The sequence below is a fragment of the Aphelocoma coerulescens genome, chromosome 2 (assembly GCF_041296385.1).
Source record: "Aphelocoma coerulescens isolate FSJ_1873_10779 chromosome 2, UR_Acoe_1.0, whole genome shotgun sequence".
In the NCBI taxonomy this organism is placed as follows: Eukaryota; Metazoa; Chordata; class Aves; order Passeriformes; family Corvidae; genus Aphelocoma; species Aphelocoma coerulescens.
The window spans coordinates 140,155,676-140,179,931 of NC_091015.1; the positions used below are offsets into that span (position 1 = coordinate 140,155,676).

At 36.4% G+C, this 24,256-nt stretch overlaps 1 protein-coding gene across 7 annotated transcripts in view; it reads left to right on the top strand.

The window, feature by feature from the left end:
- Nucleotides 1-24,256, top strand: part of RALYL (RALY RNA binding protein like) — a 382,211-nt gene that overhangs the window by 178,841 nt on the left and 179,114 nt on the right. For all 7 annotated transcript variants that reach the window (XM_069005018.1, XM_069005020.1, XM_069005017.1 and 4 more), the window contains one exon: nucleotides 13,738-14,016. In XM_069005018.1, coding sequence (XP_068861119.1) covers nucleotides 13,761-14,016 — 256 coding nt within the window. In that variant the 5' untranslated portion in view covers nucleotides 13,738-13,760. The remainder of the gene's footprint in view (nucleotides 1-13,737; nucleotides 14,017-24,256) is intronic.

The window sequence follows — 24,256 nt, forward strand, 5'->3', positions numbered from 1 at the left end:
AGATCTTTCTCTGAATCATGACAAACTTTTTCATTGTGAAGGTACTTTTTCTTTTATAGAAGATGATAGCACTTAACTTTCCTTACATAAATATCAAAGATAAGGGTGAAAGTCAAATACTGATTAAAGGGAAAGAAATAAGGGACTAGTAACCATTTCCTCAAACACCTTTTTCTTAAGGATTCTAGCTCCTCTCTACTATGAAATATATAATAATAGAACAGTGAACAGCATTGAATCAGTACCTTTTTGCTGTAAATATACAGATAATTCAGATAATTTTAGAAGCAATTCTTACATAAAGCATGGGTAAAAATAAGAAAAGTCTGTTTTAAATGGCACAATGCAGATGACAGTTATGTTACTCAGCTACAGCTCAGTCCTTATTTGACAGTTCTCATCACTTGCACAAATGAGATATGTAGGAATTGATGTTGTATTGCTATCAAAGCAGTTATACACTTTGAAAAGCAGTAAGATGCTTTTTAGTAAGACTTTTTTGTTGGTTTGGTTTGGTTTTTTTCCAAATTGAAGATAAAAATGCATAATCACATTAGGAGATTAACTAACAATACTAATGGAAATCCAGGACTGTTGTATGTAAAGTGATTGGGGCACTGAGACTTGCATGTTAAAAGACAAGTGTAGTCCCTGCTGAGTATGTTTTAACTCCAAAATAATTAACTCTGTCAAATAATTAATATTTGTTGACAAGACCAAGTTAAGTGCACGCAGCATCACATGTCTTGTAATTAGTTGGGATGATAAGATAATACAGACTGAAAATAATCAATTTGAGCTGCCAAAGCTGATCACTTAAGCCAAGTGAAAAAACACAAGCAGCATTCTTCCACAGATTTCATGCACGCTTATGATTATCTTTGCCTGCTCCTTTGGTCTTTTTGTATTTCAGCTCTGAGTAGCCAAGTTTAATTTGTGTGAGTGTTTTTGAATGTCTATTTGAGAGCTTCCTGAGCAAATTTGGTGGCAAAAACACACTAAGCGACAATTGGAAGCAAATTATAACATTGAATGTAATAGATCAAATTAAATCTAGGTAAACTAGATAAAGAATATTTAAAATATTTAACATTGAAATGCAAATGCTATGAAATTGCTGTTTGCAACTGATCTATATTTACAAGAAAAAGAACTCCTACCTCATTACAAGCTGTCAAATATCAAAACTTAATGTGCATCGGTTCAGATTCACTTCAAGGGGGTAATATAAAAGCAATAGCAAAACACTTCTTGTTTTAAATAATACCTATTTCTGTCCCAATTAAATCAATGAAACCTATACTGTGGTTTAAAGCAGAGTTACTTTAATAATGAATCCTTTTAATAATATAATCCACTAGACCAGAGATTAGGTATTAGGACATCATGAGCTACAGAAAAATCTTAACAGGGTAGAAAATTTGAGAGATAAATTATTCATTCTAAATTATTTTCTCTAACCAGCTTTTACTGCACTCCTATCAGATACTTTACAGCTCTACAGCATAATGTTGGAGATCAAGTATAATCAATAAAATAAATTATTTAAATGTAAGATTCATAGGGAGGTTTCTTTGCACTCAAATTTTTCCAATCTCCTGTGATACAGAAGAGATAAAATCAATTATATTTATGTTAAACATTTTGAATTTTTATGATTGCTACCGAGGTTTCTAAGAGTGTTGTTTCCAGGCTTGCATTTTTTGGCTTAAAAATAAATCATAATCCACTTTTCAATTCGAAAATTTAGTGGAAATGTTTTCCTTGTTTATGGTCCTTCTGATATATATGTACAGTGTGGAAAGAAAGAAAAAAACCAATGCTCAGTGTTGCTAGAATAATTCTTTTGTAGTCTTTAAAAATGCTATGCAGCAGAAAGACCCAGGGTTGTTTTTTATGAAGCATATTAAGAGAGAAAAATCAGAAATAAAATCAGTGTGACAACCTACATACCAGTGTTGCTCCTTCAGGTTCAAGGAGGAAGAAAATCTGCAGGAAGGACTGGGTGGCATGGAAAAAATAAAGTGGACTCAAGTAAGAAATAGTGTAAATGGACTGAAGTATGGGAAGAAGCAGAGAATACATGAGACAGGTGTTATAGAGGTACAGTGATGACATTTATAGTACAAGATTTCAGTACAGGGAAAGAGCATGACACTTTAGACTTTTATCAGAATAAAAATTGATTTATTTTCTGACCTATCTCTTTGCCAAGTGTTAACCAAGCCCAGGAATATGCAGCCAGCGCCAAATTATAGAACATTAAAATGTACACAGATTTGGATCCCAGAGGCCAAGTTACCTGCTGAAATAAAATAATTAGGCACTGTCCCAGAAAATCACAATTTGCTCAAATATTTTGCTAGAAAAGCTACACCAACAGCTGGGTTTGTATGGTTTGCATGAAAAAGTCTGCCTTAATCTGGTTGATTGATGTTTGGGTAATGTTTTTAGGGGACCATCGCTGGCATGTTCCTATTCTGTGGTGTTTGCTTAAGCAAGTCTCTAAAAGAGAATAAAATAAATAAAATAATAACTGAGTAGGGACTGTGATCATTGTGTTTGGGCATGAGATGTCTGCTAGAGTAAAATCATAGCTCCACTAAGAATTGCTATTGTCCCAAACTAAATTAAAATCTTACTTGTATCTATTTGCTGCAGCAGAAAGTTATTGCTGAGACTACAAAACTGTAGAAATATTGGGAAAAAAGCTTCTCACCCAATTTTTATGTGGCTTTTCACAAAATGTTAAAGACAGGGCAGATAAGACCTTTTGTGTGTGTATACAGTCTATTTTAGAAAGAAAAATTCGAATAATATTTCAGGAGTTCTCAATGATGCACAATGTTGGAACATATTGCTTTTAACACTTCTTAAGCTATCTAGCAGATTTTTTATATGCAACGGGGCATAGTGTAGGAACTGCAGGCTTTGTGATCTCTCAGTAGCAATGAAAATATTACTATGCTAGTTTTCATTTAATTTCCATGTCTTAACATGCAACTGAAAAATAAACAGACAATTTTTTTTTTTTTAATTAGGAGTACCTACTAAGGCTTTGGCATGAATATTCACATAGATTTAACTACAAAGTAAATGTCAAATGATCTTGAAGGTAGTCTAGGAAGGGAGATACAGAGTTAAGAGCCTGAAGCAGCCATGCTACAGTGATTGCTAGGAGATCCAAGGCACAGGCTCAGGAGACAGAGAATGCAAATTCTAATTTTCAGCAATAGAGAATCAAAGGAAATTTTCCATTGTCCCAGAGAAAGTCCTAAATGTTGAACTATCAGTTAAGACACTGAGAAAAGTACTGCAACTGGATATTGTGTCCTTAATAGTAACAACAGAGGAAAATTCCTGAAACAGTCTGTAGACATGTTAATGCATACATTGGGGCAGGCTTAAACATTCTATATATGTCAAGCCACTAAATCTTGAAATTTTTTAAATACTCCTGCAGATCATTAGGCTGCTTGTAAGTTTCAGAAACCAAAGTGAAATTAAACTTCAGATGCTTTTATGTTCAGATGATAGAAGAGAAAATTTTTCACATATAGCTTTGAATTTCTGTTCATGAAATGCCCAGGAAAGTCTATGGATCTAGTTTATAAAGGCCTTGCACATGGTTGAATGATTGTGGTGGAAAAAAGAGCTGAATAAGATCCAAATACAAGATTTAAGGCTCTAAATAAATCATCCTTAGATACATATTCATATTTTCTATGAGTTTGTCTATCCGCGTATTGCATGTATAGATGATGGAACATCTCATTATCCCACATGGAAAATCCCATTTTCACATTTTGCATTTCAAAATCACATTTTCACATTCATTTCACACAACGAACTCTAAAGTTTATCAAGGAAAGAAATACCAGATGTCTTGTTGTATACCCTCAGTGGTGAGAGATTTCTTGTTTCTTGACTACCTTTGTAATCTTAAACTTTGATATATGCACATGAGATTCAGTGTGTGAAAAGCTAGAACAGACTTTGTAGATAGACTAAAAAAGCATCCAGCTGTTTTGTGGTGAATGATAGCATATTACCTTGGGTTCCTGACTCAGGATGTGCTATACAGGCTAAGGAATAAAAGCAAGGCTGTGCAGGGATATGGCAGTCTACCACATATTGTCTGCAGATGTGCTTTTGTTTTAAAGATGCAGTTTACATCTGACCACTACAAAAATCTAGCCAGGCTGAATGAATGGGGTAAAAGAATGAAATGGAGAAGCCAAATGCACAATATGCCCATGATTTACTGCATAATGTTGGGAAAGTTACTGGCAGAGTCAGATACCAGAATTACCTTGTTGTCAGTAATAGCTTGTCTTCCTGTAAGTCAGATGCACAGTGTGGTCATCTGGCATAAATCCCCAAGACATGATTGTGAGAGGGACTTTATGGAGTGAATACAATAGAAAATGTGATTCCAATTTGACTCTGATTATGAAATTCAAGTATTCTTAAATACCTTTCACCATTATGAAAGATCAGATAATTATTTAATCAACTAATATGGGAGATAAAACATAAAAATACCCATTAATAGAAAATACTTAGAAATATACAAAAATATAGAGATTATACATAAAAACAAGAATACCACCAATCCTCAAAACAAATTCTTATGTTTTCAATTAAACAGTATATTTTTTATTACACTTACTATTGCTGCAGCATTTTTCTGGTGTTTTGCATTTTTAAATTTCATTCATGCAACAACCCACTGAGCTGTAATATCGTCAGTATTATTGCCAGTTTCTGAAGAAAGAGGAAAAGGTGGAGATATTTAGTGACTTGCATAAGGTCTCTTATCAAGTCTGTACCAGAGCTAGGATTACAATTTGGAAGCTCTTGACTTCTTGTTTGTCATTCAACAGCCTAGACCATGACATCCCTCAAATCCAATTTCAGACTCTTACAAAATAATAGAGAAAACACAAGGGAGCAAAGTTCTTGTCAAAATAATGCTACTGAAAATTTTGTCAGAGACTTTGGTAGCATAAAATTAGTCTACCGATGCGTTGATTATAGCATTTCCATAAGCAACAAATATCAGACTTTACTTTAAAAATGTATGACAAATTTTCCAAAATAATCTTCTTCTCTTAAGAATAATTTGAAAAATTTCTTCGTATCAGCCTTGCTACATCATGTGTCCCAAAAAACAGCTTAGTACATAACAGAGAAGGATTGAAATAAGAACTGTGGTGTTGGGGAAACATCTAACCATGACATAGGTACCCTTGTTACAGTCAATTTTAAATAATAGCTTTAGATTCTAAATCATTAAAACAATTCATTAATTAAAATTTCAGCAGGTGTTGTACTTTGGGACTGTAAACTCCCTTGAGGGCAGAGAAAACTGGTGGAGTTTATTAGGAAGGTTAGAAATATAAAAAATAATATTAGGAGACTGTCTTACTTGCTAAGGCTCATTTAATCCTCACAGTGATATGAAACTGAAGAGAAAGCACAAACACAGGGGGAGGAACACTGCCAAATGACACCAAGCATTTCTACTGAACACAAGATTAGCTGGAAATGTCATATGACAGCAAATATAGCCAGGATTTTTTTTTAAGCGATCCACAGTATCACAAAGTCACCAAGTGAAGAGAAAGACAACAGTCCTGCAGATTTTACTGTCACTGCACTCAAAACCGAAGACTGAAAACAGATTTAGACCATCATAGAAAGTCAGAAATGCTATAAAAATTATTTTAAAAGCCAGCAGGAATGAGTGATGAGAGAAGATTAAAATAGCTTGCTGCATAATTGATAAATAATGACTTGGAAGAGATGAGATAGATGGCTACAAAAAGTTCTGGTCAAAATATTGGAAGTGAAGGGAAGTTTACCTTTTGTTTAAAAAAACAAACAAAAGACCCCTAACTTGTTCATTTCCTTCTCCAAGAAACAACACATCCCAATATGAAGAGGTTCCGTTACCATTTCCTGGATAGGCATATCCAGCACATAGATCCCAAATAAGACATGTTAAAGTATCAAAGTTAACACTAATTTAATTAATAATTAAAATTAGTAATTAATTTACTAATTAGTATCAAAAATGTCCAAATTGTGCTCTCCTAGAGATATTTTGAAAGGTGAAGTATTACCTGCAGGACAATAGCAAAGGTCCCATTCTGCAATCCTCTAACTGACCTCAATGTCCAGATCTCTTGAGTACTCTCTCAAACTGTGCATATCTTTAAGAAATTACACAGTTAGATAATGTATTATCTTTACTCCATTTCAAACTCTGCTTAAAATCCTAAATAAGTCTTATTTTTTTTATTTATTTTTCTCCTGATTTCAGTGTATTATTTGCACAACTATATGACAGCTGGTGAGGGGTCAGTAGCTCTGACTGAGGAAGCTGTGACCGGTCCGGAGAGACGGTCCCAAAAGGAATCACCTTCCCGAAGCCCGGTGTCTCCCCTCAGTTGCTGGCCAGGAGGGCCCGTGCAGGAGCTGTCAGCTCTTTAGTGATTGTCAGCTCGTGATTCCAGCTCAGCTCTGCAGGGCACCTCCAGGCCAGGCCAGGCAGAGACGAGAGGCCCGTGTGGCTGTTCCGCACGAGGCAGCTTTATCGGTCCGTACTCCGGCGAAGGGGAGCCAGGGATGGGCAGCTCTCTGCCCTCGCAGGGGCAGGGGCTGGCTTTATAGGGATACAGGGGGTGGGTGTCAGAGGGTATAGGCCAGTGGGTTACAGAGGATCTGCATAGGGTCTCCCAGAGGATTCTGTCTTCTCACTGTAACTGCAGAGTAGCTGCCTTCCCAGGGGGGGTCCTGCTGGGAGATTGCTCAATCGCCTTATCTCAGCAGACATCCCTCCAGGGCAGTGGCTGGGCATACACTACACAACTATACTCGTATGTGCTATCACAATTACTTTTTAACCTAGCCAGCAGAGTTGCATCTTGATTTTACAACCTATAATTACAGAAATCCTTGTATTTTATAGGGTTTAAATATGATGGAAGAAAGGGACCCATATCTGAGTGCTCATCAAATATTGTACTAGAGAAATGTATTTCTTTACAGGGTTATTTTCTAACCTTTACAGAGTTATTCTCTACATCCTGAGAACAAAGAGTATGGGAATAGGAGAGAAAATCCCTATTTTTCTGTGTTGACAGGTTCCATTTCCTTTTGCCCATTTGGGTGGGAGAAGGTTCCAGCACCATGAGCTAGTGCAGGGCAATAAGAAGCTACAACCCTATCCATCTGTACAGACCTCAGAACTTCTCCTTTTTCCTCCCACTTCTTGGGGCTGGTGCTGCTCCTGGGACAGAGTGCACATCTGCACCTTACTGTTCCAAAAGCTTGAACAACTGTGAAATAATGTATCCTTAAAAGTGGTTATTTTTTGTTGGTATGTTATCATTAATCTCCAGTTAATTTTTTTAACAAGTAGATACATTTTATTCACCTTCCACAAAGAGAGTATTTGTCTCTTTGAGAAGAGTGACAACAGGAGATGAAGTGAGATCTGCTATATCATTTTGTCATTCAATCCTTCATTTTCTACAAGATGTGGCATAGCAAATATTGATGCATATTGTCATTTATGTTACTCCAGAAATGCCAGCTTGAAGGGAGCACTGTCCATGTTACAGACATGATGTGTCTACCCCTTTTTAAAAGTAATTGAAAGGAAGTAAAAGGCTAAACCATATAAAAATGACTAACTAACTAAATAAATAAATAAATAAAAGGGCAGGATATCTTGGCGAGAGAGAGAGAGGAAGTATATTCTTTAACTTAAATGATGACTGGAAAAGACCAGAATATTTTGATGTGAATTTAACTAAGCATCTTATGAATAAGTTTTTTTCTTTATTTGTGTGACCTAGATATAGTAATTCATTAAAAATTAATTTAAAACATAAAGAAGAAAGGATTTCTCCAAGACAGAATATATTTTATCTGATAGCTTTCTGTTCTCTCTCTTCCCTCCTTCCATTTCTCCTCGCCATCGTGAAATATCCAACAGTCATGCTTCCAACAGATATGAAAAATTTTATAGGGTTTTTGCCAATTACTGATTTAACTGAGATGAAATAATTTTAATGATTGCTTATTAAAGAAATTAACATGCATATTGAATTTTCTCCATAAAATATTAGTACCAATGCAAGATAAATCTATGTTGTAGGATATTTCACGCACAGAAGGACAATTCAAATGCTTAAATATCTTAAATTTGTCTGCAACAGTATGAAAATATTTATGTTATCAGTGTTTCTAAAAGGTAATTGAAAAGTAAAGAAAATATATCATTGCTTAATCTTTTTTTCTTGATAAATTTTTTAATAATTATTGATTCTTTAAGCTCAAAGACAGCATGTCACAGAAAAGCTCAGCTATTAAAGCAACAATTGAACTTGATATTGACAGAAGTTCAAAATTTAACTGAGGCTGGACAGCAGAAGGCCAGAGATTGCTTGGAAACACTGAAAAAAGCAAAATCCCATGTGTATTGGGCCAGAGGCTGATCACATGTTATAGTGCTGTATTTTTCTATCTAAGGACCAATATCATGATGCTTGATTTTTTGGCAGAATGACCATGTTCAGCTTGACCCCTAAATATCCTACCAATTAATTTCTCATGGTCTGTACTTACTACTGTGGATTTATGTGGAAATAAACATCACTGTTCAACCATGTGCCTGTTAAGGGCTTTATCTTTTTTAGAAGGATTTGCAATAATCAAATGTGCACTATGAATCTCAGTGTGCAAGCATTGTAAACAGCAAAAATTAAGATTTGGAATTAAATGATGCTTAGAGTAACCTGCCAGTGACAAAAATTTTCATATCTAAAAATTTTTCTCCACACAATTACTCTTTTGCTATCACACATAATCAACAGTACAGACTGTTGATTACTTACTGGCTCAGCTCTAAACATGATCTCAAAATGAATTTTTTTTGGGGGGGGGGGGGGGTGAGGAGAAGGGAAATGAAAGTGGTTTTAATTTTTTCTTGTTTCCTTTGTAAAAAAAATAAATACATAAAAGTTTGATGTTTAATCTCTATAAAAGTAACACAATCTTATTTAATTTTCAGAAAGGATTTGTATTCCTTAAAGATTTTCAGTTTTGTTATTTCAGCTTTTCCTTTGTAGACCCTATTTTTTCCTAAAGACACTGCAAGTAATACTTAGTTCATTCAAATATGTAGACTTTTTCTATTTGGTTGAAAGTAGCAAAGGTTTTATTGATGAAAGGAAAGAAACATCTCCAAGATAAAACTACATAAATATGTAGAAGCTCCTGAAAGTATTACTAAACTTAATAAAGACAACTTTTTAAAAGCAAAATTAGGTATAAATCTTAGGAAAAAAATAAAAAAGAAAGAAAAAAAAAAAGAGAGAAACCCCCAGCTACCAATATAGATATTTCCTAGTCTTCTAAAGAGATTTACCTGATTTTTCTAATTTTAACAGAGTTAAAACAGGTTAGCCTCGTTGGTTAATTCAGCATGGGAAAATGTATAAGGACAACTCCAGAGACAATATTTCAGTATTTGATACAAATTTTACCTAGAGATGATGTGTTCCACTCAGTAGTTCAAAATAAGAAACTGTTGTGCAACTGGGAAGATGCAGAAGTGAATTGCTTTCAAAATCCCTTTAACTTACCTCCTCAAATTTCTATATATCCTAAATTTTTCTTTCAGTTTGACTAAATTTCTGTCTGTTCAAAGACAAATTTTGCATTTTACTGTGTGAAGAATCATTGGTAAATCAGCACAGGGAGCAGAAGTCCAGTAGAACTACTATGGTCATGCGTTGACCCTACTCTCTAAAAGAAATGTGTGAGAGTTAGTGGGATGTAGAATTTGACAAATTGTTCCCTTTCTCTTTGCTTCAAGTTCTGTGTTTTCCCTGCACTGGGCCATGGAACAGCTGTAAAAAGATTGTTGTCTTCGCTGCTCTGGTGTTAGGCACAGCTCCAGAGAAGAAAAATCTCTGAAATGGAGTTGTGGGTTCGCATATGCATCTTATGGAAAGACGATGAGTTTCACAGCTACAAATGCTGGTGCTTGGCCAAACTTTGTCAGAAAATGCTGGAAAAGTGAATGAAGCCAAGACTTAAATTCTACTCCCCTCTTCTGCACTTCAAATTGACTGGTTTAAACTTTTCACTTGTGTGTCCTGGATGATAGGAATCTCATTTTAATAATTTACATTTTTCATTCCAGTTTGACATGTTAGAAATTTTAATGTTTAAGAAAGAATTGCAAACTTTAGAGATCTATGTAGTAAAAGAAATGGTCTAATTTATAACTTTTTCTTAAGTATACCGAGACTTAAACTTGTTACTTCTTCATAGAATAATTAAATCAGCTACTGCATAGAACAATGCTGTATGTAATGAAATGCATTGAATAAATAAATATGATGAAGTGCATGACAGCTAAATGTTATTTGTAAAGCATTTTTAAAAGATATGCTTGGCATATAGGAGATATTTATTACCAGAAAGGATAACTTCAATAATAGGAAATTAGTAAGATACCTTATTAAAGGCTGCAAGGAAATGAGATTATTTCAGATATGTTTCTCTCACTATTTCATTTATTTCTGCATTTGTATGAGGTACAACATTTGTGATTTTATTGATAGCTCAGAGAATATGGGTATAATTCAGTATTCACAGAGGCATATTGTAAGTGAGGTGTAGAAGTTGCCATAAGTTCTTTCACATTGTAATGAAGATCCCATGGATCTTTGATTTTTATGAAATATTCACAATAGTATTATGACCAGCAAGGTAATCAAATCTCAATCATTCATGTTAGTATTATTCTCACCCTTTGAATTTCTGCAGCACGTTTTCCTGACTGCTCATTTGAATATGAGAGAACCCACCAGACAACTACTTTTCTTTGTGCTATAAAAATACTGTAAATTTGCATTGCAAAGAACAACTACAAGAGAGAAATATTCAATGTGCTATTCAAAGTCTATTTAAATTAGCACATAGAAAAACTGGGCAAAAATAAAATTAGGATTTTTATGAAATAAAGAGAATAGTTAGCCAAATCCCAGGTTAAATGGCTAAACAATAGAGGAAATACGGAGTTTAGTACTCTGTGTTTGGAAAACAATTTTGGTAGTAATAAATAAAGAGTTTTGTTGCATAATTTTTATGCAAAGCTTGACTTCTGGTAGATTTTCTGTAGATTTTTTTCTCCTTGTCATCCCTTTTAATGGTGTGTTGGTCATGCTTAAACATTTCAACTGAGGTCATATCATCATGTTAGAAGTTATATAAAAATACATTGAGACACAGTCCTTAGTCAAAAAAATGCAGGTCTGAAGATTAAAAAGTGGAAACAGAGGCACTAAAAGCATCTTACTGAGAGTCATACAGCAGGTTAGTGGAAGAGACAGGTCTACCAGTCAAGGCTATGCTTTCTAGAACAGTGATCTTACTTGTGATAAACTACCTCTATGAATTTAGTAAAATAAGTTTAACTACACACTTGATAAATGTACATAATATCAACAAGATCCTAAGAATTGTATAAGAGCAGATACAGCTTTTTTTCCTGGATCTTCGCAAAGATGAACACAATACACTCCGTGGTGGGTTTTCCCAATAGAGTGGCATTTGAAGTGTTGTGCAGCTTGGCACCAGAGGGGATACCAGTTGTTCCCTGTTGATCAGCAACCTGACTGCACTAACTTTTATCTTTACCCTTGTTATTCTGCTGTGTTTCCTCTTCAGTTTGGGTCATTAGGGCTGTTTAAGCTAACATGGCTGCGTTATTGTCATTTTGACTCCTGTGTAGTACAGGTGAATCTAAGATAGGGTTAAACTTCGTGGGTCTCAGAAAACATCAGCAATCTACTTTATACCAATATGGATCTTAGTGTGCATTATACTTACGTTTTGTAAATGGCTTGCCTTCAAAATATTACAGTACCAAGCATAATACTTTGAATGTTCATAATATTCAGGTTAGCTATATACAGACACGACTTCAAACATGCACAATCTGCACAGCAATCTAGAAACATACAGTACTGAGTTTGTCTTATGATAAAGCTCAGAGGTTTTCAAAGCAGTTTTCCTGGTTTTACATGATGAAATTTGTGCATGTATACAGTATGTTATGTTTCCACAATGTATTTAAAAATCAATATACTTAGAGGAAAACATCCTTTTTTCTTGTTTACTTCAGTGTTTTCTCTAACTTCTGTAATATAAAGTAAGCTGCCATGCTAAGCTGTTAATCAAGTGAAAGCTATTTGACTGGCAGCTCTACTGCATACATTCATTAAATAAAGCAGGCTGTTTGCTGAGACTCCGGAGGATGGCCCACACACCTCCATTGTGTGTTCTTGTCTGGAAGGTGGGGTTTGGATCCTCTGGAATGGAGGCAGTCAAAGTGCTTATGGCTGTGACTGTGGCTGTTTTGTTCACCAGGTGTTCTGCAGAGTTCAGTGACAATGGTTTCTTTTTCTAGCTTCATGTATGGTAGCTACTGATTTAAAATATGAAACTTCCAATTTAGATGTCTAGAATAGAAGTTATTATACCTTTTCATTCTGAGGAATGAACTGAGCTTTAACTATGAGAAGTATTTAACTGGATTCTCTTCTTGCCTGAGATGTTAGTCTGATCTAATCAAAAGTATGAACAGGTTAAAAAATAGTAACATAAATCTTGGCTGTAAGACATGGCCTATATTTGACTGCTGCCCAAATGACCTTCTTCTTACAAAATAAGTTTTCTCTACTTAAAGCTGTGCATATTTTTGACATTTCTGTGGTCTACTCAAGCTAAAGAAAACCCACTACAGAGGTGGGACAATTTCTTTCATTTCCATCTAAGTAAATTGATGTAAATGGAGGGATGTGCTGGCAGGTGGAATTTGCATAAAAATTATGAAAATGACATGCACTTCAGAGGGGTGAGGGTAGATGAACACAAGAAGTCTTGGTTTTATTTCTTCTTTTACTACATCCTTCCCAGAAACAACATGGTTATTCCCATCAGAGATTTACCAGGATGCATTTCGACTTGTGACCTCCGATAAAAGAGCAAAGAAGCAACAAAATCTCTGTTCCTAAAGTAGGTTGTTTTCCTACTTTTTAATTCTCAGAACACAAGCCACTGTCTTTTCTCTTTTCTTTTTTTGTACTGAATTTACAGGGAAAATTGTTCTGATAGAAACATATCGATTGCAGTAAGGAATTGTATGTTACCTGCCCTGCGCACCTCACAGCAATATTTAACTGGTGAGAAATGTTCTCTAACTGAAATCACAAAAAAGCAGAGTTGTTTTTCATTTTAAGAGTTTGCTCTCTACATGGCCTTGAATGTTCATTTCTTTGACAGTAGATAATGATTCATTCTCTTGCTTTGCAGTTCCTAGATGGCTAAGTACTTAAAAAGTCAATATTGAATTTCTAAGCAGAAATCCACGTATGATTACAGTAAAGCTCTGCTATCACAGCATTGTATTAAGAGATGTATTGGTATATTTCATATCTATAAAAATAAAAAGTTTAAATTTTACTTTTGAGCAGTATTTTAAAATGTGCTACCTTGGTTTTATTGATAATATGTTTTAGAAAGTTTGGTTCTTCTGAGTCGAGATTCACCTAAAGTGAAAAACGAAAAGCGAATTATTGCTGGAAAAATCATCCAAAGTCAGGGTAACTGTATGCTTAGAAACACAATTCTCTTTGTTCTTTATTTAAGGTTGAAAGCCAAGTGATCCAACCATGACTGGCAAAACACAGACCAGCAATGTCACCAATAAGAACGACCCAAAGTCCATCAACTCCAGAGTCTTCATCGGTAATCTGAACACAGCTATTGTCAAAAAAGGTGACATCGAAGCAATCTTTGCAAAGTATGGCAAAATAGTGGGCTGCTCAGTGCACAAAGGCTATGCATTCGTACAGTACATGAGCGAGAGGCACGCGAGGGCTGCGGTGGCGGGAGAGAATGCCAGGATCATCGCAGGGCAGCCACTAGGTAAGGATTTGTTAATACCATTAAAACACTGCTAGCTCTTTCCTTTCTATTTAAAACACCATCTGCTGCTGGTGCCTTCAGGACTAGTGAGTTTGTGTTACCGATGTTCCATCTCAGAATATTTCCAGGATGTTGGATCTAACAGAATTTTTAACATATGATGTTACCTAGGCATTACAAAATATTTAGCGCTATGAACTGCTTATTTATTAAACAGATCACTTCTGAGAGCTTTATACTTCTCTTTTTAATCCTAGTGTAGTGAACATGATTACACTTGTGAGGAAAAAACAAGTATTTTTTATTAGACTCTAGTTAGTAAATTTAGTGTAATACAACAAGGCTCATCTAATAGATGTGGTTATCTTTCATGCAATGAATCTAAAATGATACCCAGCCCAATGATGTGTCAGATGTTATACCGAAGCAAAAGAATAGTTTTTATTTGTCCTTGAAATCGTATCAAATCAATTAATCAATTGTTAATCATTTAGAGAAGTCTATTATTAACTACGGTTGTAGTTTTCCCACATAATACTGTAAACATTGTTCATCTAAATTCCAAATAAACAAAAGGAAAAAAGGGTATTTTTGCCTTCTAATGATTTTTCATGAACGCTTAAGTAAAATCTAGTTCTTTCATATTGCAACTTTTACCGCTGAAAACTATTTGCAATCACATATGTAGGCTGTCAATGATAAGCTCTGGAGGCCAGTATTAACTTTACTTGTTATATAGATACAATAGTAATGGGCAGTACAGCAAGATGTTTGGTGTTATTCAGATGTCTTTCACTAGACCTCTGAACTGTATTGCTCATATCCAAGCCCAAGTGTGTAATGGGTATGTCAGGAAAAGGTGAAGAGTAGCCAGTGCTTTGGCTGTAACAAGCCATGAAAAATGGATATGGCTTGTTCATTTTCAGTGTTGGAGGCTGTGGAAATCTATTTTTCTGATTGTTTGTAGAAAATGAAGCATTTGTGTTAGATGGGTTGCTCTTTTATCACATTTGTTGAACGGTAATTCTGTTTTATAACTCCTACCTTTTGGGTTCAAGGGAAAAACAGATTAAATAATTTCAATTATATTCAAGGGGAGATTGCTTTCAAACTTCATTAGGAAAAGTCATACAGATGAGTGAAATAAAAGAACTCGAGTGATGAAAGCAAGGCAGCAAAGTCAGTCTGTGGGATGGCATTATTAGAAGATGTTTCCTGGAGCAGTGTTCTTCAAGCAATAGGCCATGTAATGCCATCAGTGCATTATTTACAGCTTCTTGCACACTGGTCTGACCAGATTTTTTAAACTGTGTTTTCCTAAGGCAATAGATCTGTTATTACTATGATTACTGTTGCTAGTCTCTTTTAGTATTTCTTGTGGCATCTATAATATGCCAAGTGTTTTGTACAAGGAAATGCCCTTGCACTACTCAGTGTACTTTTGTGCTTTCTGTAGCAGGGAAGTGAATTTCTGGCAAAGGAAATTAAATGACCAATAAGTACTTGAATTCTTTGAATCTTTTAATAATAAAAGAAAGGGTTTATTCAATATTAAGTTTTAACTTACTTTGATTTTTCTGCACACATCTTGATGGCATATTTCATGCCTCAGTTTCTAATGTATCAAGAAATATAAAGAATAAGCAAGGTGAAATTTTCTTTTAGCTGTCCCTAATTTACTCTTTCTATATATGAAATACATAGAAACAATAAAACAGTTGTTATCAGTATGGTTTGACAAAAAGAATGAAATTGTAAAAGTGCTGCTTCTCATTAAAGAAATTGTTTCCATGAGTTCTTTTAATTGGCAGTAGACATTAACAGTCACCACACATTAATGAAGAGATGACTGAGAAAATTTACTCAGCATTATGACCCAGAAAGTGCATTATTGTGAAACTTCTTGATGAAAATTACTTTTTTCTCTGTCCTGAGAGCTTTGCATTCTGAAATAAATAGAACTAATGAATTTATATCAACAGCCAAGTTATGGGAAGGGGACAAGAAAACCCTGTTACAAATGTACAAATAAACTTGATTAACATAGTTGAATTTTCTTTTAAATTGAATTAGAATATATTAGTAATATAATGAGGGCTGAATGACAGTCAGTTGTGGAAAGCTATCTGAACAAAGGAATATTTGAAAAAGATTATCCCACAGTATATGCCTGACACTACTATACACTCTAGTACTCAGTACCTCAGAAAAGAAAGAACTTCATTTAGACCGCATTATTAACGTACATTAGCTCTTTCATGGTATAGCCAACGGAACCATTTGCATTAGCTCCTGCCTTTTATGGACCAATGCCGTTCAAGATTACGCAGCTTTATCCATGAGTCGGAAACCATCCACATGTGTGTATCTGAAATTAAAAATTGAACCTGTAAATTCTTATAGCTGTTAAGAGTGCTACACAATTCACTGGGTATCCTGCCTAAATGTTTCCTCTGATGTGGAGTACCAAAATATTGGGCTCAGTAGGTATATAACAAGGCATTTTGTTTAATAAATTCCTCAGAAGTACAAATCCAAAACACTGGTATTGCTCTCAGTCTTGCCAGCTTCCTGCGGGTCATTATAATTGGCCTCTTGGACGCCATCAACTCTGAAGCTCCTACTGATGTGTTTGGTGGTCAGTGATATGTAATGGTGGTGCTGTGGATATTGCAACTTGATGGAAGTGGATTTCAAGAGCTGTGTGATTATTTCCAAGCTTTCTGTTTCATAAAGTATAACATTCTCTAAAAAGCTGTGGGGTAGAGATCATAAAAGAACACAAAAAAAAAAAAAATGCTTTGGGTATAACACACTCTAAAAAGCTGTGGGGTAGAGATCATAAAGGAACACAAAAAGATATGCTTTGGAAATTTATTGCTCTTATTGTGAAGTTCAGTGTAGTTTCTTGAAGTAATATTATGTCTTCATGGGAATAGCATGTTTTCCTGCCCACAGGACAGAGACAGGTCAGTATAGGGCACAGGAGTCTCTTCACAATGATTATTTTGTAAATTGCTTCAGGCTGGAGCCGAGAATATATTGAAGTTGGTCTAGGAAAAAACTGCAAGTTATGTTCTTAGTTGTGGGAACAAGTCCACATTATCAACTCTTCTCAAAAGTTTTTCATCCATTTAAGCACACCTATGAGTTACAGAATATTTGTGCATATCCACTTCCTTTCTGAATAGGGCAAAGAGACAGAGTGAATGGGAATTATTCTGAGGAAATAATGAGTCTGCCTGTGAATTTTACCAAGGGTGATTTCATCCTTATCTGGTGAGAGGAGGATCAGACACCTGCTTCCTCCAAAACAAATTGTGCAAGTCCCTGATTGAAGCTGTAGGCTGAGGAAAAGAGCTGCAGCCTTTCTCATAGTGAGGAGTCCAAACTTGAACACATGATTTGAGGTGCGGCCTCACCACTGCCAAGTGCAACAGGATGATCGCTGCCCTGGTCCTGCTGGCCCCACTATTTCTGATACAGGCCAGGATGCCATTGGCCTTCTCTGGCCACCTGGACACACTCAGGCTCATGTTCAGCCACTGTTAACCAGCACGGACAGATTCTTTTCCTCCAGGTAGATTTCCAGCCGTTCTTTTCCCACTCTGTAGCTCTGCATGGGGTTCTTGTGACCCAAGTGCAGGACCCAACACTTGATCTTATTGAACCTCGTACAGTTGGCCTTACCCCATTGTTCAGATCCCTCTGTAGAGCTTCCCACCCAAATTGGTGTTGTCTGCAAACTTGCTGAGGGTGCACTCAACCCCCTCATTGAAATCCCAAATAAATATACAAAAATAAAGATATATGTAGCAGCTTCTGTCTAAAATTCTGGTATTGCTATCACAGCAACTTCTAAATCATAATGTCCCTTTGATTTTCCTTGGTTTATATTTCATAGACTTTTATTTTATAATACCTTAACTATTATGCCTAATTTTTGTTTGCTTTCATGTGCATTTTTATACCAGCATAATTCCTTTAACTTGAGAATTTTTCTTCATTTGCGCCTGAATAAGAACCAGACCATCTCGCAGGTATCTTATCAAAAAAAGTTAAGTGGTACAAAGCTCATACTTTTGTTCTTTTCCATGGAAGATACATGGAATTTCATTTTTGGATCCTTAGAAAAAGGAAAGATTACAGTACCCAGATTACAAAATACGCTGTAGTTCTTCAGTTGACGCCCTTTTTAACTAATAAATTAGTTCCACTGTAGCTTGAATCTTGTTTTTTGCTGCAAATATTCACCTGTGTCTGCCTTCAGGTCTAAATTAGATGTATTCTCTGAATACCAAGTGAGTGTATATTGACATGTAGTCTAAGGTAAGATGGTGGTTGCAGACATTTATTCTGGGAGACATACACTTTTGCACATCATTTTGAGAAGCACAGGAGCCCTGAAGGGTCTTTCTAAATTATAACTACCTGGTAGAAAATATCCAAGGAGAATAGCAGGTAATAAAGGGAGATTTTAGAGAGACTCAACATATACCTTTGCTACAAATTGAACTGATGTGATAATAGGGCTGCTTTATCTTTTATTTCCCTTGCCACTACTCAAAACATATCTTCTGTATTTTATGTTTGTAATGTCTAACAACATTGATAGACTTAAATGTGTATTTGCAGAACAAGGACGCTCCAGACTGAATCAATTTTTCACCTCAATCTGAACTACAGAAAACATTAATTGTGTCATGAATGTTTCTCTCTTAAAAGGAATAAATACTTATGCTGTTTTAGTGAACTAATTTGTGAAAAAAGCACTTTGTCCTGAAAAATGACAGATTTACCCAAATGTTCTGGGTGACTAAGCTTTACCTAAGCCAATGGTAGGCTAAGGTAAGAAATTCAAATCAGAATTAGTGGTTATTCAGTTTCCACTTTGTAGTGGGTTCAGTTTGTAACGGGGCGGAAACACCAAATTAGTGTAGTGGTTTTTGTTTAAAATACTCATTACTTACTTATTTACCTTCTGTGAGATAAGAATTAGAAGAAAGCAAAGCAGGCACAAAACTTAAAAGAATATAAAGAAATTTATTAACAGACCTAAAAGAAAGGAAAAAATATTCAGACCAAACCTTCAGAACACTTCTCCTCCCCCCACCTTTCTCCCTTCTCCCACTGAAAACGTAAAAAGACAACCCTTGATATTTTCAGTCAGTTTACCACTTCTATAATAACCTTTTTCAGTTCACTTAGGGAGAGGAGTCTCTCTTGCTCATGCTATGGAGACATCTCCACAAGAAGTTCTCTCATGGCTTCAGTATCACGAGACAGCCGCCTGGGTTGGTTCTCTGCTCGCATGTGAGAGTCCCCTCCCCCGACTTACAGCTTTCCCCACAACTGCTTTCGAGGGTCCAATCTTGAGCTACTGGGGTACCATTTTAAGGTTGAGCTGTTCAGAAACAAAGGTTCTGTTCACCTATCTCTGGGAGCATCTTCATCTCTAGGAACAGAGGTCTTCTCCTTCTGATTTGGAGCAAAAGTCCTCCTGTTCAAACTTCTCATCAAGTTACAGCTGCTTCAGCATTTTCTTATTTCAGCACAGGTACTTTTGCTCACAATTACAGTCCTTTGCTTGTTTCAGCATAGGTACTTTTGCTCAAAAGTACAGTTTGAATGCTCCACCCCCCGTGCTTTCATGAAATTACAATGGGTACTCTGAGGTATCATAGTCCATCACCATAGCATTACAATAGAATTTCAGCTTCTAAGCATTTCCTCTTTCTCCTCCCTCAGGGTTTCAGCTCTTCCTTCTTCACTGACTTTGGTGTCTCTATGGTGTTTTCTTTACCTTCCCTCTTCCTCAGACGCGGAAGAGGATTGATGTCTGCAGGCTTCATCTGTTCTGGAGGAAGCTTACAGCACTAGAAGGGTTAATCTCACCCAGCCCGCAGCTGGAATTCGCTTATCGCTGTTGCTCACATGATCTTTGAGGCTGTGGGCCTCAGATGAATTTTCGGCCGCACTGGAGGGGGGGTGTGTAGAGCCAGACTGCGCCATCTGCACGTAACAGGGCTGTGGGGGGCCGCGGATGGAATGGGACCCACAGCTCCAGGATGGCCGTGTCCCGGCCTGGGCCCACTGGGCCGCATGGCTCCCCCCTCCCAGTTACCTGTCCCAAGGCCGGAAGCAAGAGAGAGCTTTCTCGGGATGTGTTAGTTCTTAAATGTGGATCACAGAGGCATGTCAAGCTCCTTAAGTGGCTTAAAAAGTTGCCAATATCCAAACTAGCCAGTTGATAGGTTCTGTCAGGTCATAGAGGAAGCTGAAAGCACCTCTTTGCAAGAGAATCACTTCCATAACTATGCTAACCCATGACACACTTTGTCATCAGTTTTCAGTTAGTAGCATGGAAGTATAACAATCTTTCATTTGTACAAACATAACTCATAATTTATCAGAGCAATCTTGGTACTCTTACGCACCTACCTCCCACTAACATAATGGGCAGGATCTATCAGGAAAGCAATGTTATCTTGTTTTAAAGACTATAGGGGAGCAGCAACTGAAAAGGTTTCTTATTTTGCTTCTGACACACCTGTAAAGACTTGAGTTTTAATGTGGGTCAAAACATTCCAGGCAAGGACAATGACTGACTTAGAGAAACACTAGAGAATTTACCAATATAATTAAAAAGTGGAAATGTTTGGCTATATTAATGTATCTTTTAATTAAAAATTAAAACCAGAAAAAATTATGTACACGTAATTATTAATCATATATTCAAATTGCATTTTAATTCATATAACATTAAGAGATTGTATATTGCATTTTCACACTACTGGACCAGAAGGGGAAATGCACTTCATAGAAAATTCTCTGGTCCATTGTAACTTTTGCAGGTGCACATTTGTCTTGGGGTGACTTTACGATGTGTATCCCCTACCGCTGGTCTATGCCCAGAAATTAATTTTTGCCTTTTCTGTGCCTTTAAACTGAGCCTGAGAGGGGGAAGAGGAAAAAAACCGAGCAAAACTTTCAAAGCAGTTTGTAGTTTGTTTCAAGTCACAGAGATACACAGACTACTCTCTTCATCCCGTGGCAGTGAGAGCGGAGGAAAGCACCCTGCTTGCTCTTCAGCCAGCTTTTGGCCCTTTTTCTCTGGAGGGAGATGGAGAGTCGAACTTTGTTTTCCTGGGACTTTGTTTTTTTCCCTTCTTTTCTCCTGGACTGTTTCAACATCAGAATACATTGGAAGGACTTTCCACCAAGGCCTTGGCCCTGGAGGTGGGCCTGCAACCCAGCTCCAAGGAGAAAGAGAGAGAGAGGCTACCTACAGAAGGAATCTGAAATTTTCCCAGGTTTTCTCTCCAAAGCAAGAGGTTTTATTATTTAGCATTATTATCTTTTTTCTGTGTGTTTGTTAAACAAATAGTTTTCATCTCTTTCACTTTCCTTTGAGGAAAAAAATTTTTTTCTCCTGAACCTGGTGGGGGAGGGCTGGTTGTAACCTGCCTTCTATCAGAGGATATTTTCCTACAAATTTGTCCAAACCAGCACAACATTCTAATGTATTGTACTTATCTGTTGGGGTCTCCCCCCCCCCTCGCCATGTGGTCCTGGGAGAGGGGCCCTGGGGGGGGAGACACAGGGTTTCCCTGCCCCTGGTCAGCCTCGTTCCCCATCGGTTGTTTTGTGCTCCCATGCGCGGGCAAGGACCCTCGGGTCCCGTGATTGAGCAGTTCCTCGGCAGATCCCGGCCATGCGGCTGGAGAAATAAACATCTCTGAAACATCTACCAAGAATCCGTCCATATCTATTTCTTTTCCACGGGCCTCGTTGTCTGATACGCGTGTTGCAGTTTCCCTGCTGTAACACTTATCAGCACTGCACCATGGAATAAATAATCTGAGGACTCTAACTCAGTAATAGGCACGTAATTTTCTATCCAAGTGAGACTTAGAAAGCAAAGTATTTAGTTCTGGTAAGCCATGAAAATTTTATAGCACATGATTTTCAACATTTGAATCTTTTACATCAAAGAATATTGTATTCTTCTGGTAAAATAATCCACCTTTTTATGAATAATGTTTAAGCAAAAGCAAAATCAAACTTGTGAAACGATGTATAGGGAATTATCATTATAAGTTTAAGAATAAAAAAGTTTAATAAGCAAACCTATAAAACTTGTGAGGTGTCGTGAGTGTTGGCTTACTGTGGGGATGACTTTTGTATTTGCTGCACTCATATAAATATTTGTCAATTATTTCAACAAGTGATACCAATTTCTTTTTGGAAAATAGCTGTCAATATCCAGGCCAGGTTTTAAGGAAATTTATTTGATACACTTTTTTTTATGCTGAACTAAACATAAAGTAATGATAAAGCAAAAAGACCAAGTGGTCTTCTTCCAAAATCAAACGAATAGAAACAAAATCCACAAGGATAGTGCATTTGTAGCCATGATGAACGTAACTCCTAATGTCACAGGACCCTAGAGTGAAACTAGGGATATCATCTGAGACTTGTGCTGTCTTTATGAAGTCTTTCCCACTAAATCCCATCTTAGTCAAAGTCTTCATCATCCAGCCTTCAGGCACAAACTGTTATAGAACTTCCAAAAAATGCTTAATTATCCTTCCACATCTTAGTTCAGAAAAGCTAAATTTTACCCACTATAACTGACTCTTTTATCCCATTATAGTCTGTTTCTATATTTGGGAACCATTGTAATCGTGTTTCAGCCTACTCTGTGCAGGAACAGGGATCCTGTCTAAAGCTATCTCATAGGTCTCAGCCTTTTTGCTGCCTACCCATGTCCTTGTGGTCTTGGTGAAGCCTGAGTGTCAAGTCTCACTGTAGAGGCCCTTGGATACAACTACTAATCATTGTTCATAGGGTCTTCTAATAGTGGATAGTTTTTACATGTCCCTTCCTGTTACACATTTTGGTGTCTCCCAATAGTTTTATACCTTCTGTTGTTGCAGTAAGATTCTACAGCCATAGCAGCAGATTGTTTCATGCTCTCGAACACAAAAACATGATTAAATCTTGTCACTCCACAGTCCTGCTTTTTGTGCATTTCTGTAACCAATATTTCCTCATCCTATAGTCACATTGACATGAACCATTCCATGTACTATCCATGCATGTCAAGAAACTCATATGAAGGTAGGAACAAAGGGTGATTTTTAACAATCATCCCTCAGCAGTTCAGGGCAGGGCACCATTGCACAATTGATGTATGCCTGTTTCAGAAAAGCAAGCTGAATGCTTCACCATGAAAGAAAAATCCATACTTTCATGGAATGACCTGTTTCCTTAGAATGAGAATACCTGGAATAAGAATGAGTCCGTTTTACTCCCCATATTTCACAAAAGTTTCTATTTCTTTCTTAGTGAGACTTGGTCAACTCCAAGTGAAACTACAGCTTAAATCTATTTTTCATGTTCGGAAATGTACATATCATGAAAATAGTTAATTATAAGGTGAACTTATGGGGGTGAAGTTTTCCTTATTGGTTGCTTGGGGTCTCTTTCTTTGAAATTCTTTATATACTCATAAACTAAAAGTTTGCAAAGTTCTTCCTGGAATAAGGTTTTCTACTTTCAGCAGCCTGATGTCAGCTCATGCAATGTTAAGTATTTCCTCCATCATAATGCCAAAAAATGATGACCTGATTGCTTACCATCAGCAGATGTTATTCTAAGAAAACTTTCCTTCAAGGCTTCATAGAGATGCATATAAAGATACACTTAGTCTTCTGCATGGCCAGCTCATCTTTAAAATCATAGACAAGGTGTTATTATGGGATCTTTCTATGTCCTTCCTTACTGTTTGACATGTCTGTATATAGCACAGGGTCTCACCTGCATGAAATGCTACTTTTTTCACCATTTCATCCTCGGGTTTCAAAACACTTTAAATATTCCTGCAAGATGGGTCTGATATATCCTTAGTAATTTTGTAGGAGCTTTTCAGAACATTTAGATGATGTTATCTCAAAGATCTCAATACTGAGCCTTTATTATGTGCGTATCTTGATGAGATTTTTGTTGGTTTTTTGTGGTTTTTTTTAGCAAACCATATCCAGTAGGTACTTCTGGATTTGAACTTAATGCTGTTTTATTTCTGTTGCAGGTCAGTAAGAAGTTACAAAAAAGTGTTTTCCTTTGTGGCAGACAGAATTCTGTATCTTTTCTTAAATATACTTGCTTTGATTAGTGACTGCTGGGATCACTAAAATTTGTACAGCTATTCTATAATGTTAAATTCTGAACTGTCATA